The 15,082-nt window shown below is 44.0% G+C and overlaps 1 protein-coding gene across 8 annotated transcripts in view; it reads left to right on the top strand.

Moving 5' to 3' along the window:
- LOC115176846 (dynein heavy chain 5, axonemal) overlaps positions 1-15,082 on the top strand; it is a 63,756-nt gene that overhangs the window by 30,967 nt on the left and 17,707 nt on the right. For 7 of the 8 annotated variants that reach the window (XM_029737184.1, XM_029737182.1, XM_029737185.1 and 4 more), the window contains 15 exons: positions 217-395; positions 709-896; positions 1,228-1,422; positions 2,746-2,880; positions 3,098-3,205; positions 4,703-4,856; positions 5,012-5,158; positions 5,599-5,840; positions 6,046-6,222; positions 8,186-8,390; positions 10,302-10,444; positions 13,201-13,335; positions 13,578-13,700; positions 13,864-14,077; positions 14,427-14,650. In XM_029737184.1, coding sequence (XP_029593044.1) covers positions 217-395; positions 709-896; positions 1,228-1,422; positions 2,746-2,880; positions 3,098-3,205; positions 4,703-4,856; positions 5,012-5,158; positions 5,599-5,840; positions 6,046-6,222; positions 8,186-8,390; positions 10,302-10,444; positions 13,201-13,335; positions 13,578-13,700; positions 13,864-14,077; positions 14,427-14,650 — 2,569 coding nt within the window. The remainder of the gene's footprint in view (positions 1-216; positions 396-708; positions 897-1,227; positions 1,423-2,745; positions 2,881-3,097; positions 3,206-4,702; positions 4,857-5,011; positions 5,159-5,598; positions 5,841-6,045; positions 6,223-8,185; positions 8,391-10,301; positions 10,445-13,200; positions 13,336-13,577; positions 13,701-13,863; positions 14,078-14,426; positions 14,651-15,082) is intronic. The other variant, XM_029737183.1, reaches the window with a different exon arrangement.

Here is a 15,082-nt window from a genome sequence, read left to right as displayed (position 1 = left end):
CATACACTTGTAGCACTAAAAATGTACAGGTTTTTGTGACAAACTATTGCTAGGAGACACTAGAGTGCAGTGTTGCACACACATTGCAGTAACCAGTCTACCATTACCACAGCCCAGCCTAACTTTTTAGTGCCCACAAGTGTACGGTGTATCACATTGAATATCTTTGGGTGATTATCCTTGATATATCTTTTCCTTGGTGTGTGTTTGTCCCAGGTGCTACATCACACTGGCCCAGGCTCTGGGGATGAGTATGGGAGGAGCCCCGGCCGGCCCTGCAGGGACAGGGAAGACTGAGACCACTAAAGACATGGGCCGCTGCCTGGGGAAGTACGTGGTGGTCTTCAACTGCTCCGACCAGATGGACTTCAGAGGACTGGGGAGGATCTTTAAAGGTAGGAGCTTCTACTCATATTGCCTGGTCCCAAATACATGTGTGCTGTCTTGCCAACTCCTGTGCCATTTGCATGGCAATGACCATAGGAGTTGGATATCCAGTACAAACAAAATGTATGTGATTTGGGGCGATTATAGGCTATATAAGATGTCACTCATATTACTGTGAAGAGAATGATGATCTCAACCTGAACCTAATGAACAGTGTAATGTTGTGTGTCTTTGTGTTGATTTGCAGGTCAGGCTCTTGGGTTTGTTTTGAATGAGGAGTTTAATGTGAAGAGTGATGTGTAATGTTGTGTTTATTGACAGGCCTAGCCCAGTCGGGCTCGTGGGGCTGTTTTGATGAGTTCAACCGTATCGACCTATCAGTGCTCTCCGTGGCGGCCCAGCAGATCGCCATCGTGCTTACCTGCAAGAAGGAGCGCCGCAAGAACTTCATCTTCACCGACGGAGACAACGTGGAAATGAATCCCGAATTCGGCATCTTCCTGACTATGGTTATTATTATTGTTAGCAGTCTATAAACAACTCACTGTAGAAACCCCTTCACAAACACTTTGTCAAGTGGAGCATTAATTTAAAGTACTTCTGAAAGGAATAGTGAATCCTTGTCTTAAAGAAGATGAACTGAATCTAGTCTGAATCAGACAAGGTTTATTATTACTTTGAGGATGTTAGTCATAGACTTTGTTTAGCATTTTCATAACATCAGTCATCTGTAGTACACTATGTTCATGGCAGGTCATCATTGTAAATAACAAATTATTCTTAACAGACTCACCTGGTTAAATAAAGATTTGATTATTAAATGTTTTTGCCCCCCATCAGAACCCGGGCTACGCAGGTCGTCAGGAACTTCCAGAGAACCTGAAGATCAACTTCCGCTCAGTGGCCATGATGGTCCCAGACCGTCAGATCATTATCCGGGTCAAGCTGGCCAGCTGTGGCTTCATAGACAACATAGAGCTAGCCAGGAAGTTTTTCACCCTCTACAAACTGTGTGAGGAGCAGCTCTCCAAGCAGGTCAGCTATGAAATGAAATGTAACTACTATAGATATTTCAATGAGAGCTGAACATGCGAAGAGATACGTTTTAGTACTTCCATATGAGTAAACAATCAAGTCAAGTGAAATGTTATTTAACATGTATCATCACAGTCTCAAATCACTTAGTTTTTTTTTTTAACCCCTCTTTCTCCCCAATTTCGTGGTATCCAATTGGTAGTTGCAGTCTTGTCTCATCGCTGCAACTCCCGTACGGACTCGGGAGAGGCGAAGGTCGAGAACCGTTGTAACCGCTGTCGTAGAGAGGGGACCAAAGCGCAGCGTATTGATTGCTCATGATGAATATTTATTAGAACTCAGAACACTAAAGAAAAAATAACAAAGAGAAAACGAAAGCACACAGTTCTGTCAGGTACATAAACTAAACAGAAGACAACTACCCACAAACACAGGTGGAAAAAAACCCTACTTAAGTATGATCTCCAATTAGAGACAACGAGGACCAGCTGCCTCTAATTGGAGATCATCCCAAAAAACAACAACATGGAAATAGAAAAACTAGAACCTAAACATTGATATACAAAACATAGAAATCACAAAACACCCCCTGTCACGCCCTGACCTACTCTACCATAGAAAATAACATCTTACTATGGTCAGGACGTGACAGCCGTGCGTTCTCCGGAACATAACCCAACCAAGCCGCACTGCTTCTTGACACAATGCCCACTTAATCCAGAAGCCAGCCACACCAATGGAGGAACCACCGTAAACCTGGCGACCGTGTCAGCGTGCACTGCACCCGGTCCGCCACAGGAGTCACTAGTGCGCAATGGGACAAGGACATCCCTGCCGGCCAAACCCTCCCCTAACCCGGACGATGCTGGGCCAATTGTGCACCGCCCCATGGGTCTCCCGGTCGCAGCTGTATGTGACAGAGCCTGGACCCAAACCCAGGATCTCTTGTGGCACAGCTAGCAACCGTGATGCAGTACCTTAGACCACTGCACCACTCGGGAGGCCTCAAATCACTTTAGAGGGAATTAATATACCACCTGTCAGGTGGATAGATTATCTTGGCAAAGGAGAAATGCTCACTAATAGGGATGTAAACAAATTTGTGCTCAAATGTGAGAAATAAGCTTTTTTTATGCATGGACAATTTCTGGGATATTTCATTTAAACTCATGAAACTTGGAACCAACACTTTACATGTTGCGTTTGTATTTTTTGTACAGTATAAAAACAACTAAACTGTCCATGTATGTGTTGATTATGATCTTTGTGTAGTTCATAGTTCTATTTCCATACAGTCCATGTTGGGTTTACTCTGTTTTTAAGGTGCATTATGACTTTGGACTCCGAAACATTTTGTCAGTTCTGCGAACACTGGGGGCGGTGAAACGAGCAAACCCCAACGACACAGAATCTACCATCGTCATGAGGGTTCTCAGAGATATGAACCTGTCCAAGCTAGTGAGTACAGTCACTCAGATATACAGGACATTCTCCTCGAAATCAACTGCCATTTTAGAAAAGCCATTTTTTAAGCACCATTAAGTGTTACAGCTTGTTATTTTTTCATATACTATTCTGTAATACATGAATAATGATTTAATCTTCAGTGAGGTGCGACATAACACAAGTGGTATCATGGATAACTTCATTGACATAATACTATATGTGTTGACAGATAGATGAAGACGAACCGTTGTTCCTCAGCCTGATAGAGGACCTCTTCCCCGGGATCCAGCTGGATAAAGCAGGCTACCCAGAGCTGGAGACAGCTATCGACAAACAGGTGAGAGGACATTTTTTATTACATAATCCCTTTACATTTACTTAGACTTCAGAGTGACACAGAGAATTTTCTATCTATAAGGAGTTTCTCACAACCCTCCTCCTCACACTGCTTCTCTTCTCTCCCGTCTCTTCTCCTTTCCCCTACAGTACATTTGACATTTTAGCTCTTATCCAGGGCAACTAACATGAGCAATTAGGGTTAAGTGCCTTGCTCAAGGGCACATCGACATATTTTTCACCTAGTCACCTCAGGGATTCGAACCAGCGACCTTTTGGTTACTGCCCCAACGGTCTTAAGCGCAAGGCTACATGCCGCCCCCACAGTATAATACAGAGTTTAAGGGATGAATCTCGTCTTGGTATTAGCCTTAATACCATAGTAGCATAAAACCTTTTTTGGATCTAAATGTGAGGTAAGTATTTATTTGTATTAACATGAAGAGTTCACCTCACTGTCTTCCATTGTTCTCCATACTGTAGGTGGAGGAGTCTGGTCTCATAACATGAAGAGTTTACCTCACTGTCTTCCATTGTTCTCCATACTGTAGGTGGAGGAGTCTGGTCTCATAACATGAAGAGTTTACCTCACTGTCTTCCATTGTTCTCCATACTGTAGGTGGAGGAGTCTGGTCTCATAACATGAAGAGTTTACCTCACTGTCTTCCATTGTTCTCCATACTGTAGGTGGAGGAGTCTGGTCTCATAACATGAAGAGTTTACCTCACTGTCTTCCATTGTTCTCCATACTGTAGGTGGAGGAGTCTGGTCTCATAACATGAAGAGTTTACCTCACTGTCTTCCATTGTTCTCCATACTGTAGGTGGAGGAGTCTGGTCTCATAACATGAAGAGTTCACCTCACTGTCTTCCATTGTTCTCCATACTGTAGGTGGAGGAGTCTGGTCTCATAACATGAAGAGTTTACCTCACTGTCTTCCATTGTTCTCCATACTGTAGGTGGAGGAGTCTGGTCTCATAACATGAAGAGTTGACCTCACTGTCTTCCATTGTTCTCCATACTGTAGGTGGAGGAGTCTGGTCTCATAACATGAAGAGTTCACCTCACTGTCTTCCATTGTTCTCCATACTGTAGGTGGAGGAGTCTGGTCTCATAACATGAAGAGTTCACCTCACTGTCTTCCATTGTTCTCCATACTGTAGGTGGAGGAGTCTGGTCTCATAACATGAAGAGTTTACCTCACTGTCTTCCATTGTTCTCCATACTGTAGGTGGAGGAGTCTGGTCTCATAACATGAAGAGTTCACCTCACTGTCTTCCATTGTTCTCCATACTGTAGGTGGAGGAGTCTGGTCTCATAACATGAAGAGTTCACCTCACTGTCTTCCATTGTTCTCCATACTGTAGGTGGAGGAGTCTGGTCTCATATCATGAAGAGTTCACCTCACTGTCTTCCATTGTTCTCCATACTGTAGGTGGAGGAGTCTGGTCTCATAACATGAAGAGTTTCTCTTATCCCTATGTGTTCCATACTGTAGGTGGCAGAGGCAGGTCTGATCAGCCACCCTCCATGGAAGCTGAAGGTGATTCAGCTGTTTGAGACCCAGAGGGTCCGCCATGGCATGATGGCCCTGGGGCCCAGCGGAGCAGGAAAAACCACCTGCATTCACACCCTGATGAGAGCCATGACAGGTAAGAAACATCCCCATCAAAACACTGGACTTATCTGACCTTATTTGCTACATCATGGTAGTCATACTAAACTAAAATGCACAGACATTTACATGCACAAAAAAAAAATGTAAAAGTTGTGTTAAGTTAATTTGTCTGTGTGTTTGCACCCACAGACTGTGGCCAGCCGCACAGAGAGATGCGTATGAACCCCAAAGCGATCACCGCCCCTCAGATGTTTGGCCGTCTAGATGTAGCTACCAATGACTGGACCGACGGCATCTTCTCTACCCTGTGGAGGAAGACCCTGAGAGCCAAGAAAGGTGAGACGGACACCTCTTATTTCATATTTTTATATCTTGTGTGTTTTTGTTCTACTTTGTTATTGTGAGTATTGCATTGTTATTGATTACTGCATTGTTGGGGTTAGAGCTTGCGAGAAAGGCATTTCACTGTACTTGAAAGAAATACCCTGGACTTATACATGCTTTACGCATGCAAAGTTACTCGTGCATTACACCTGCTAGAGCATGAACCCACATACAGTACATCCCGTATAGTCTCTATGGAATTCATATAGAACAATGGGGCAGACCATTTTCACCCATCTCTATTTCTATGTGTTTTCAATATTCTCGTATCTTTCTATTCATTTCTCTATCTTTTTACTAAAAGTGATGTTCTAATACTTTTCTCTGACCTCCATAGTTGATTTTGATTAGTTGAATAAGCAGACTGGTTCTAATGTCTCTCTCCTCTGCAGGGGAGCACATCTGGATAGTACTAGATGGACCAGTAGATGCTATCTGGATAGAGAACCTCAACTCTGTACTGGATGACAACAGGACTCTGACCCTGGCCAATGGAGACAGGATCCCCATGGCCCCTAACTGCAAGATCGTGTTTGAGCCCCACAACATCGACAACGCCTCGCCTGCCACCGTGTCTCGTAACGGAATGGTGTTCATGAGCTCTTCTGTGCTCAACTGGAGCCCCATTCTGGAGGTGGGCACAGGAACATTCTCTCACTCTTTATCAGTGTATGAAAGTGTGTGTGTGTGTGTGTGTATCTTTGTGTGTGTGTTTGTGTATATGCATGTGTGTATATGCATGTGTGTGTCTTTGTCTGTGTGTGTATTTCTGTGTGTGTGTGCATATTTGTGTGTGTGTCTTTGTCTACATGTATACATGTGTGTTTGTCCCCATGCAGGGCTGGCTGAAGAAGCGTTCCCGTCAGGAGGGAGAGATGCTGAGAGAGCTGTTCTCCTCTTCCTTCCCAGAGCTCTACCGGTTCACTGTTCACTGTCTGGAGTACAAGATTGACATGCTGGAGGCCTTTGTCATCATGCAGAGCATCAACATGCTGGAGGGCCTCATCCCCGCCAAGGTAGACACCTGAACCTCCATACTCCAACCATATTAAAAACCCTGCAGAACGGGGATAATATCCGTACATCAGCTCTATGAATACTGTTGAAGTGAATTACCCCACATTCCTCATAGAAACAAAATGGAATGTTCTAATGCCTAACTAATTGAATTAATCCTGTCATTGTGATTCCTGAAGCACTCTGATTTTCAATTACTGTTGGACTATAACTCTCTGGACTCTGCATCTACAGTGGCTTGTGAAAGTATTCACCCCCTTGGCATTTTTCCTATTTTGTTTCCTTACAACCTGGATTAAAAATATATATTTTTTATGGGTTTGTATCATTTGATTTACACAACATGCTTACCACTTTGAAGATGCAAAATAGTTTTTATTGTGAAACAAGAAATAAGACAAAAAAACAGAACTTGAGCGTGCGTAACTATTCACCCCACCAAAGTCAATACTTTGTAGAGCCACCTTTGCAGCAAATACAGCTGCAAATCTCTTGGGGTATGTCTCTTCTTCAAGGCAAAACTGTTCCAGCTCCTTCAAGTTGGATGGGTTCCACTGGTGTACAGCAATCTTTAAGTCCTACCACAGATGCTCAGTTGGATTGAGGTCTGGGCTTTGACTAGGCCATTCCAAGACATGTAACTGTTTCCCCTTAAATCACTCGAGTGTTGCTTTAGCAGTAGGCTTAGGGTCATTGTCCTGCTGGAAGGTGAACCTCCGTCCCAGTCTCAAATCTCTGGAAGACTGACACAGGTTTGCCTCAAGAATTTCCCTGTATGTAGCGCCATCCATCATTCCTTCCATTCTGACCAGTTTCTCAGTCCCTGCCAATGAAAAACATCCCCACAGCATGATGCTGCCACCACCATGCTTCACTGTGGGGATGGAGTTCTCGGGTGATGAGAGGTGTTGGGTTTGCACCAGACATAGCATTTTCCTTGATGGCCAAAAAGCTCAATTTTAGTCTCATCTGACCAGAGTACCTTCTTCCATATGTTTGGGGAGTCTCCCACATGCCTTTTGGTGAACACCAAACGGGTTTGCTTCTTTTTTTCTTTAAGCAATAGCTTTTTTCTGGCCACTCTTCCGTAAAGCCCAGCTCTGTGGAGTGTACGGCTTAAAGTGGTCTATGGACAGATACTCCAATCTCGGCTGTGGAGCTTTGCAGCTCCTTCAGGGTTATTTTTGGTCTCTTTTTTGCCTCTCTGATTAATGCCCTCCTTGCCTGTTCCATGAATTTTGGTGGGCAGCCCTCTCTTGGCAGGTTTGTTGTGGTGCCATATTCTTGAAATGTTTTAATAATGAATTTAATGGTGCTCCGTGAGATGTTCAAAGTTTCAAATATTTTTTATAACCCAACCCTGATCTGTACTTCTCCACAACTTTGTCCCTGACTTGTTTGGAGAACTCCTTGGCCTTCATGGTGCTTCTTGGTTGGTGGTGCGCCTTGCTTAGTGGTGTTGCAGACTCTGGGGCCTTTCAGAACAGGTGTATATATACTGAGATCCTGTTACAGATCATGTGACACTTAGATTGCACACAGGTGGACTTTATTTAACTTATTATGTGACTTCTGAAGGTAGTTGGTTGCACCTGATTTTATTTAGGGGCATCATAGCAAAGGGGGTGAATATATATACACACCCCACTTTTCTGGGGGGGGGGGTTCAAATTATTTGAAACAAGTTATTTTTTTCATTTCTCTTCACCAATTTGGACTATTTTGTGTATGTCCATTACATTAAATCCAAATAAAAATAAAGTTAAATTACAGGTTGTAATGCAACAAAATAGGAAAAATGCCAAGGGGGATGAATACTTTTGCAAGGCACTGTATGTGAGGGTGGAAGTCCATTTCCCTTTATTGTAGGTGACTGATTCATTTTAGTGCCAAGTATGTAGGTAAAGATGTAGAAGGGCTTTGGTACAGTATGTTGTGTTGATAGTGACTGTTGTGTTCCAGGAGCAGTGTGGGGAGGTGGCCAGGCAGCATGTGGAGCGTCTCTATGTGTTTGCTCTCATGTGGAGCATCGGAGCTTTACTGGAGCTGGAAGACAGGAGGAAGATGGAGAGCTGGCTCCGTGGCAATGACAACATCCATCTGGACCTCCCAGATATACCATCAGACAGCGAGGACACCATGTTCGACTACCACGTCACTGCAGACGGTGAGGGGTAGATGTTCAGTAGACAGACTCCACAAACTCACAACACACACTCAGTCCTCTTTTTACTGTAATGGAAGATACGCTGAACAAAAATATAAACACAACATGTAAAGTGTTGGTCCCATGTTTCATGAGCTGAAATAAAATATCCCAGAAATGTTCCATATGCACAAAAAGCTTAAGTTTACATCTCTGTTAGTGAGCATTTCTCCTTTGCCAAGATAATCCATCCACCTGACAGGTGTGGCATATCAAGAAGCTGATTAAACAGCATGATCCTTACACAGGTGCACCTTGTGCTGGGGACAATAAAAGGCCACTCTAAAATGTGCAGTTTTATCACACAACACAATGTCACCAATGTCTCAAGTTTTGAGGGAGCGTGCAATTGGCATGCTGACTGCAAGAATGCCAGAGCTGCCAGAGAATTGAATGTTCATACCATATTGTACCATAAGCTGCCTCCAACGTCATTTTAGAGAATTTGGTGTACCACCGGCCTCGCAACCGGCCTCGCAACCGCATACCACGTGTAACCACACCAGCGCAGGACCTCCTCATCCGTCTTCTTCACCTGCGGGATCGTCTGAGACCAGCCACCCAGACAGCTGATGAAACTGTGGGTTTGCGCAACCTAAGAATTTCTGCACAAACAGTCAGTAATCATCTCAGGAAAGCTCATTTGCATGCTCGCCATCCTCACCAGGGTCTTGACATGACTGCAGTTCGGCGTCGTAACCGACTTCAGTGGACAAATGCTCACCTTCGGTGGCCACTGGCACGTTGGAGAATTGTTCTCTTCACAGATGAATCCCGATTTCAACTGTACCGGGCAGTTGGCAGACAGCGTGTATGGCGTCGTGTGGGCCAGCGGTTTGCTGATCGCAACGTCGTGAACAGAGTGACCCATTGTGGCGGTGGGCTTATAATATGGGCAGGCATAAGCTATGGACAACGAACACAAAATCGATGGCAATTTCAATCCACAGAGTTACTGTGACGAGATCCTGAGGCTCATTGTCGTGCCATTCATCTGCTGCCATCACCTCATGTTTCAGCATGATAATGCACAGCCCCATGTTACAAGGATCTGTACACAATTCCTGGAAGCTGAAAATGTTCCAGTTCTTCCATGGCCTGAATGCTCACCAGACATATCACTTATTGAGCAAGTTTGGGATGCTCTGGATTGACGTGTACAGCAGCGTGTTCCAATTCCCGCCAATATCCAGCAACTTCGCACAGCCATTGAAGATGAGTGGGACAACATTCCACAGGCCACAATCAACAGCCTGATCGACTCTATGCGAATGAGATATGTCGCGTCGCATCTGGTCACACCAGATTCTGACTGGTTTTCTGATCCACGCCCCTCCTTTTTTTAAAGGTATCTGTTACCAACAGATGTGTATATATGTATTCCCAGTCATGTGAAATCCATAGATTAGGGCCTAATGAATTTATTTCAACTGACTGATTTTACTGCAACTCAGTAAAATCTTTGAAATTGTTTCATGTTGCGTTTTTATTTTTATTCAGTGTAGATCATAAGATCATATTGATCTTTCATAGTGCTCTTGCTCAATTAAAAAGTTGGTGCATTGAAATATCACCATCAGATCTCTCATTAAACCATGAATGTGCGTTAAATTCACCCGCACAGCTGATGTTGGTGTTACCTTAGTCCTGCTTGCTACCAGTCTTTCATGATATGTTCACCCTCCGGTGGGTATTATCATCAGAAAAATTTTGTCCTTTTTGAACAGACTAAGGGTCATTTATCTATTTGACAGCCATTCCGTACAACTGAACTAAAGTATTTCCAGCTACGGACGTCATGGATGGTGTTCATGATGCTCACATTATTTGTTTTTCAATGACTTATTCTTGTATGTCCTCCTGTGTGTGCAGGTCAGTGGGTCCACTGGAACACACGGGTAGAGGAGTATGTCTACCCATCAGACCTCACCCCAGAGTACGGATCCATCCTGGTCCCCAACGTAGACAATGTTCGCACTGACTTCCTCATCCAGACCATCGCCAAACAGGGCAAGGTGGGTGTCCATATTCACAAAGGGTCTCAGAGTAGTAGTGCTGATCTAGGATCAAGTCCCCTTTGTACACTATACAAAAGTATGTGGACACCCCTTCAAATAGGTGGATTTGGCTATTACAGCCACACCCATTGTTGACAGGTGTATAAAATTGAGCACACAGCCATGAAACCTCCATAGACAAACATTGGCAGTAAAATGGCCTTACGGAAGAGCTCAGTGACTTTCAATGTGGCACTGCCATTGCATGCCACCTTTCCAACAAGTCAGTTCGTCAAATTTATGCCCCGGTCAACTGAAAGTGCTGCTATTGTGAAGTGGAAACGTCTAGGAGCAACAACGGCACAGCCACGAAGTAATAGGCCACATAAGATCACAGAACGGGACCGGCACGTGCTGAAGCGCGTAAAGATCGTCTGTCCTCTGTTGCAACACTCACTACTGAGTTCCAAACTGCCTCTGGAACCAATGTCAGCACAATAACTTTGTTGGGAACTTCATGAAATGGTATTCCAAGGCCGAGCAGTGGTGTAAAGCTCACCGCCAGTGGAAACGCGTCACCATCTGGCAGTCAGACGGACTAATCTGGGTTTGGCCGAATGCATAGTGCCAACTGTAAAGTTTGGTGGAGGAGAAATAATGGTCTGGGGCTGTTTTTCATGGTTCGGGCTAGGCCCCTTAGTTCCAGTGAAGGGAAGTCTTAACACTACAGTGTACAATGACATTCTAGACGATTCTGTGCTTCCAACTTTGTGGCAACAGTTTGAGGAAGACCCTTTCCTGTTTCAGCATGACAATGCCCTCGTGCACAAAGCGAGATCCATACAGAAATAGTTTGTTGAGATCAGTGTTGAAGAAATTGACTGGGCTACATGGAGCACTAACCTCAACCCCATCGATCACCCTTGGGATGAATTGGAATGCTGACTGTGAGCCAGGCCTAATCGCCCAACATCAGTGCCCGACCTCACTAATGCTCTTGTAGCTGAAATCCCTGCAGCAATGTTCCAACATCTAGTGGAAAGCCTTCCCAGAAGAGTGGAGGCTGTTATAGCAGCAAAGGGGGACCAACTCCATATTAGTGCCCATGATTTTGGAAGGAGATGTTCAATGAGCAGGTGTCCACATACTTTTGGTCATGTAGTGTATGTACAGTGCATTCTGAAAGTATTCAGACCCATTACCTTTTTCACATTTTGTTACGTTACAGCCTTATTCTAAAATTGATCAAATTGATTGTTTTCCTCATCCGTCTACACACAATACCACATAATGAGAAAGTGAAAAAAGGTTTTTACAAATGTTTACAAATGTATTAAAACAATAAAACAGATACCTTTATTTACATAAGTATTCAGACCCTTTGCTATGAGACTCGAAATTGAGCTCAGGTGCATCTTGTTTCCATTGATCATCCTTGAGATTTTTCTACAACTGATTGGAGTCCACCTGTGGTAAATTTAATTGATTGGACATGATTTGGAAAGGCACACATCTGTCTATATAAGGTCCTGCAAAAACCAAGCCATGAGGTCGAAGGAATTGTCCATAGAGCTCAGAGACAGGATTGCGTCAAGGTACAGCCTGGGGAAGGGTACCAAAAAATGTCTGCAGCATTGAAGGTCCCCAAGAACACAGTGGCCTCCATCATACTTAAATAGAAAAATTTTGGAACTGCCAAGACTCTTCCTAGAGCTGGCCACCTGGTCAAACTGAGGAATCAGGGGAGAAGGCCCTTGGTCAGGGAGGTGATCAAGAACCCAATGGTCACTGACAGAGCTCCAGAGTTCCTCTGTGGAGATGGGATAATCTTCCAGAAAGACAACCATCTCTGCAGCACTCCACCAATCAGGCCTTTATGGTAGAGTGGCCAGACGGAAGCCACTCCTCAGTAAAAGGCACATGACAGCCTGCTTGGAGTTTGCCAAAAGGCACCTAAAGACTCTCAGACCATGAGAAACAAGATTTTGTGAAACCAAGATTGAACTGTGGCACCATCCCTACGGTGAAGCATGATGGTTACAGCATCATGCTGTGGGGATGTTTTTCACGCGCAGGGACTGGGAGACTAGTCAGGATCGAGGGAAAGATGAACGGAGCAAAGTACAGAGATCCTGTTCCAGAACGCGCAGGACCTCAGACCTAAGCACACAGCCAAGACAATGCAGGCATGGCTTTGTGACAAGTCTCTGAATGTCCTTGAGTGGCCCAGCCAGAGCCGGATTTGAACCCGATAGATCATCTTTGGAGAGACCTGAAAATAGCTGTGCAGCGACACTCCCCATCCAACCTGACAGAGCTTAAGAGGATCTGCAGACAAGAATGGGAGAAACTCCCAAAATACAGGTGTGCTAAGCTTGTAGTGTCATACCCAAGAAGACTCAAGGCTGTAATCGCTGCCAAAGGTGCTTCAACACATTCCTTAGTAAAGGGTCTGAATACTTAAGTAAATTTGATATTTCATTTTTAATACATTTGCAAAAAAAATCTAAACTGTTTTTGCTTTGTTATTATGGGGTATTGTGTCCATTTTATATTAAGGCTGTAACGTAACAAGATGTGGAACAAGTCAAGGGGTCTGAATACTTTCCGAAAGCACTGTATATTCTTATTATAATAAACTGATCCTATATTAGCAATCCTGTTCTGAGTGGACAAGTATTGTTAATTTGGTTTGTACATGGAGGATAAATTACCCCTAGCCATGTGATCTTGGTCAGATCCTCAAGAGTAATTCCTTCCTCATTTTGTCAAAGGCTGTGCTGTTGATCGGAGAGCAAGGCACAGCCAAGACCGTCATCATCAAGGGATACATGTCAAAGTACGACCCCGAAACTCACATGGCCAAGAGTCTCAACTTCTCCTCCGCTACAACTCCACTCATGTTCCAGGTATTACACCTCCAAAACAACACCACACACTTCCTGCTCTTTACTCTAACTTTTCACGTTTTAGATGGGTAGGACTTTCTAAGATCAGTTGTGAATTAAAAATGTTTTCCAGTCACTTTTCAGTAAGTTTATCTGACTACTTCAGGTCTATGCGCCATTTAGTAACAATACTTCAAATGTGTGTTTTGTTCTCTTATTCACTGTAAAGATGAAACACCCAATCTGTCTTTCCTTCGCTCCAGCGGACTGTGGAGAGCTATGTGGACAAGCGGATGGGCACCACCTACGGCCCTCCTGCAGGGAAGAAGATGTCCATCTTTGTGGACGACATTAACATGCCAGTCATCAACGAATGGGGAGATCAGGTCGGACTCAAACTCAGCACTCGTTAAATCACCATAACAAAAGCCCAAAAATGACAGTTTTCCCATATGTTTTCCTGGGAAACCTTACCATATGAAATTGCAATCCGAGAGTGTACAGATTATTCAGCCTTTTTACCTAATAATTTGACTCACCCCGCTTTAGGTTACCAATGAGATAGTCCGCCAGCTGATGGAACAGAACGGGTTCTTCAATCTGGAGAAGCCGGGGGAGTTCACCAATATAGTGGACATCCAGTTCCTGTCAGCGATGATCCACCCAGGGGGTGGCCGCAACGACATCCCCCAGAGACTGAAGAGGCAGTTCTCCATCTTCAACTGCACCCTGCCCTCCAATGCATCCATCGACAAGATATTTGGTGGGTTTGGCTCCTTTAAAAACTCTAGAATTGCATCTGTGTGGAGACTCTATGGTTTATCTTCTTGATCAGTTTGGGTTTCCCTCTCCCCCTCTAGCGTATTTAAAAAAGAAAATGTATGAATACCCTGTAATTTGAGTTACCTGTACTACTTCTCATCCATTTACACTGGGCTTGTTTGAATTTTGACTATATTAGATATCTATATTTACATATATAATTACACCATTATATATCTCTCAACAAAAACACAATTTTCTTTCACTTATTTACCTCAATGCTTCGTCCACCTTCACGTCGTCAACCCCTTTTCCCCTTTTCCCCTCACCTCCTTCCTTTCCCTGACCAGGAGTCATCGGGACAGGACACTACTGTGTCCGACGAGGCTTCACAGAAGAGGTGCGTGGAACTGTGGCCAAGCTGGTGCCGCTGACCCGTCGGCTGTGGCAAATGACCAAGGTCAAGATGCTGCCCACTCCGGCCAAGTTCCACTACATCTTCAACCTCAGAGACTTGTCCAGAGTCTGGCAGGGCATGCTCAACCCAACCGCTGAGGTGGTCAGCTCTCTTACTGTGAGTCCATAAAAATGTCTAAATAGAATTTCCGGTAACACTTTATTTGGATAGTCCATCTGTAGATGTGCTAGTAATATTTCAACTAACCCTAACCTTTACCCTTAACCTAATTCTAAACCTAACCCTTACTGTAACCTTAGCGAGCAGCTGCTTATCAACATATAGTTTGTTGATAATATGACATGCTCTACAGATGGACTGTCCGGACTATCCAAATAAAGTGTGACTGAATTTCCTCTTGAAATACATTAACATAATCAATCAGTCAATCCAATACAACTAGAGGAATAAATATCAAAAGGTTTCTCACTGGATCCAAAGGTCTGAATGAACTGAGAAAAATAGCTATGACGTCTGTCCTAAGTTACAGTAAGATTCTAGACATTTAATCAGCAGTCGTTCTGTGAATGTAGACTTAACATTTCTATG

The sequence above is a fragment of the Salmo trutta genome, chromosome 37 (genome assembly GCF_901001165.1).
Source record: "Salmo trutta chromosome 37, fSalTru1.1, whole genome shotgun sequence".
NCBI lineage: Eukaryota > Metazoa > Chordata > Actinopteri > Salmoniformes > Salmonidae > Salmo > Salmo trutta.
Note: the sequence above shows the minus strand (reverse complement) of the source record. Positions and strands in the feature narration are given on the sequence as shown.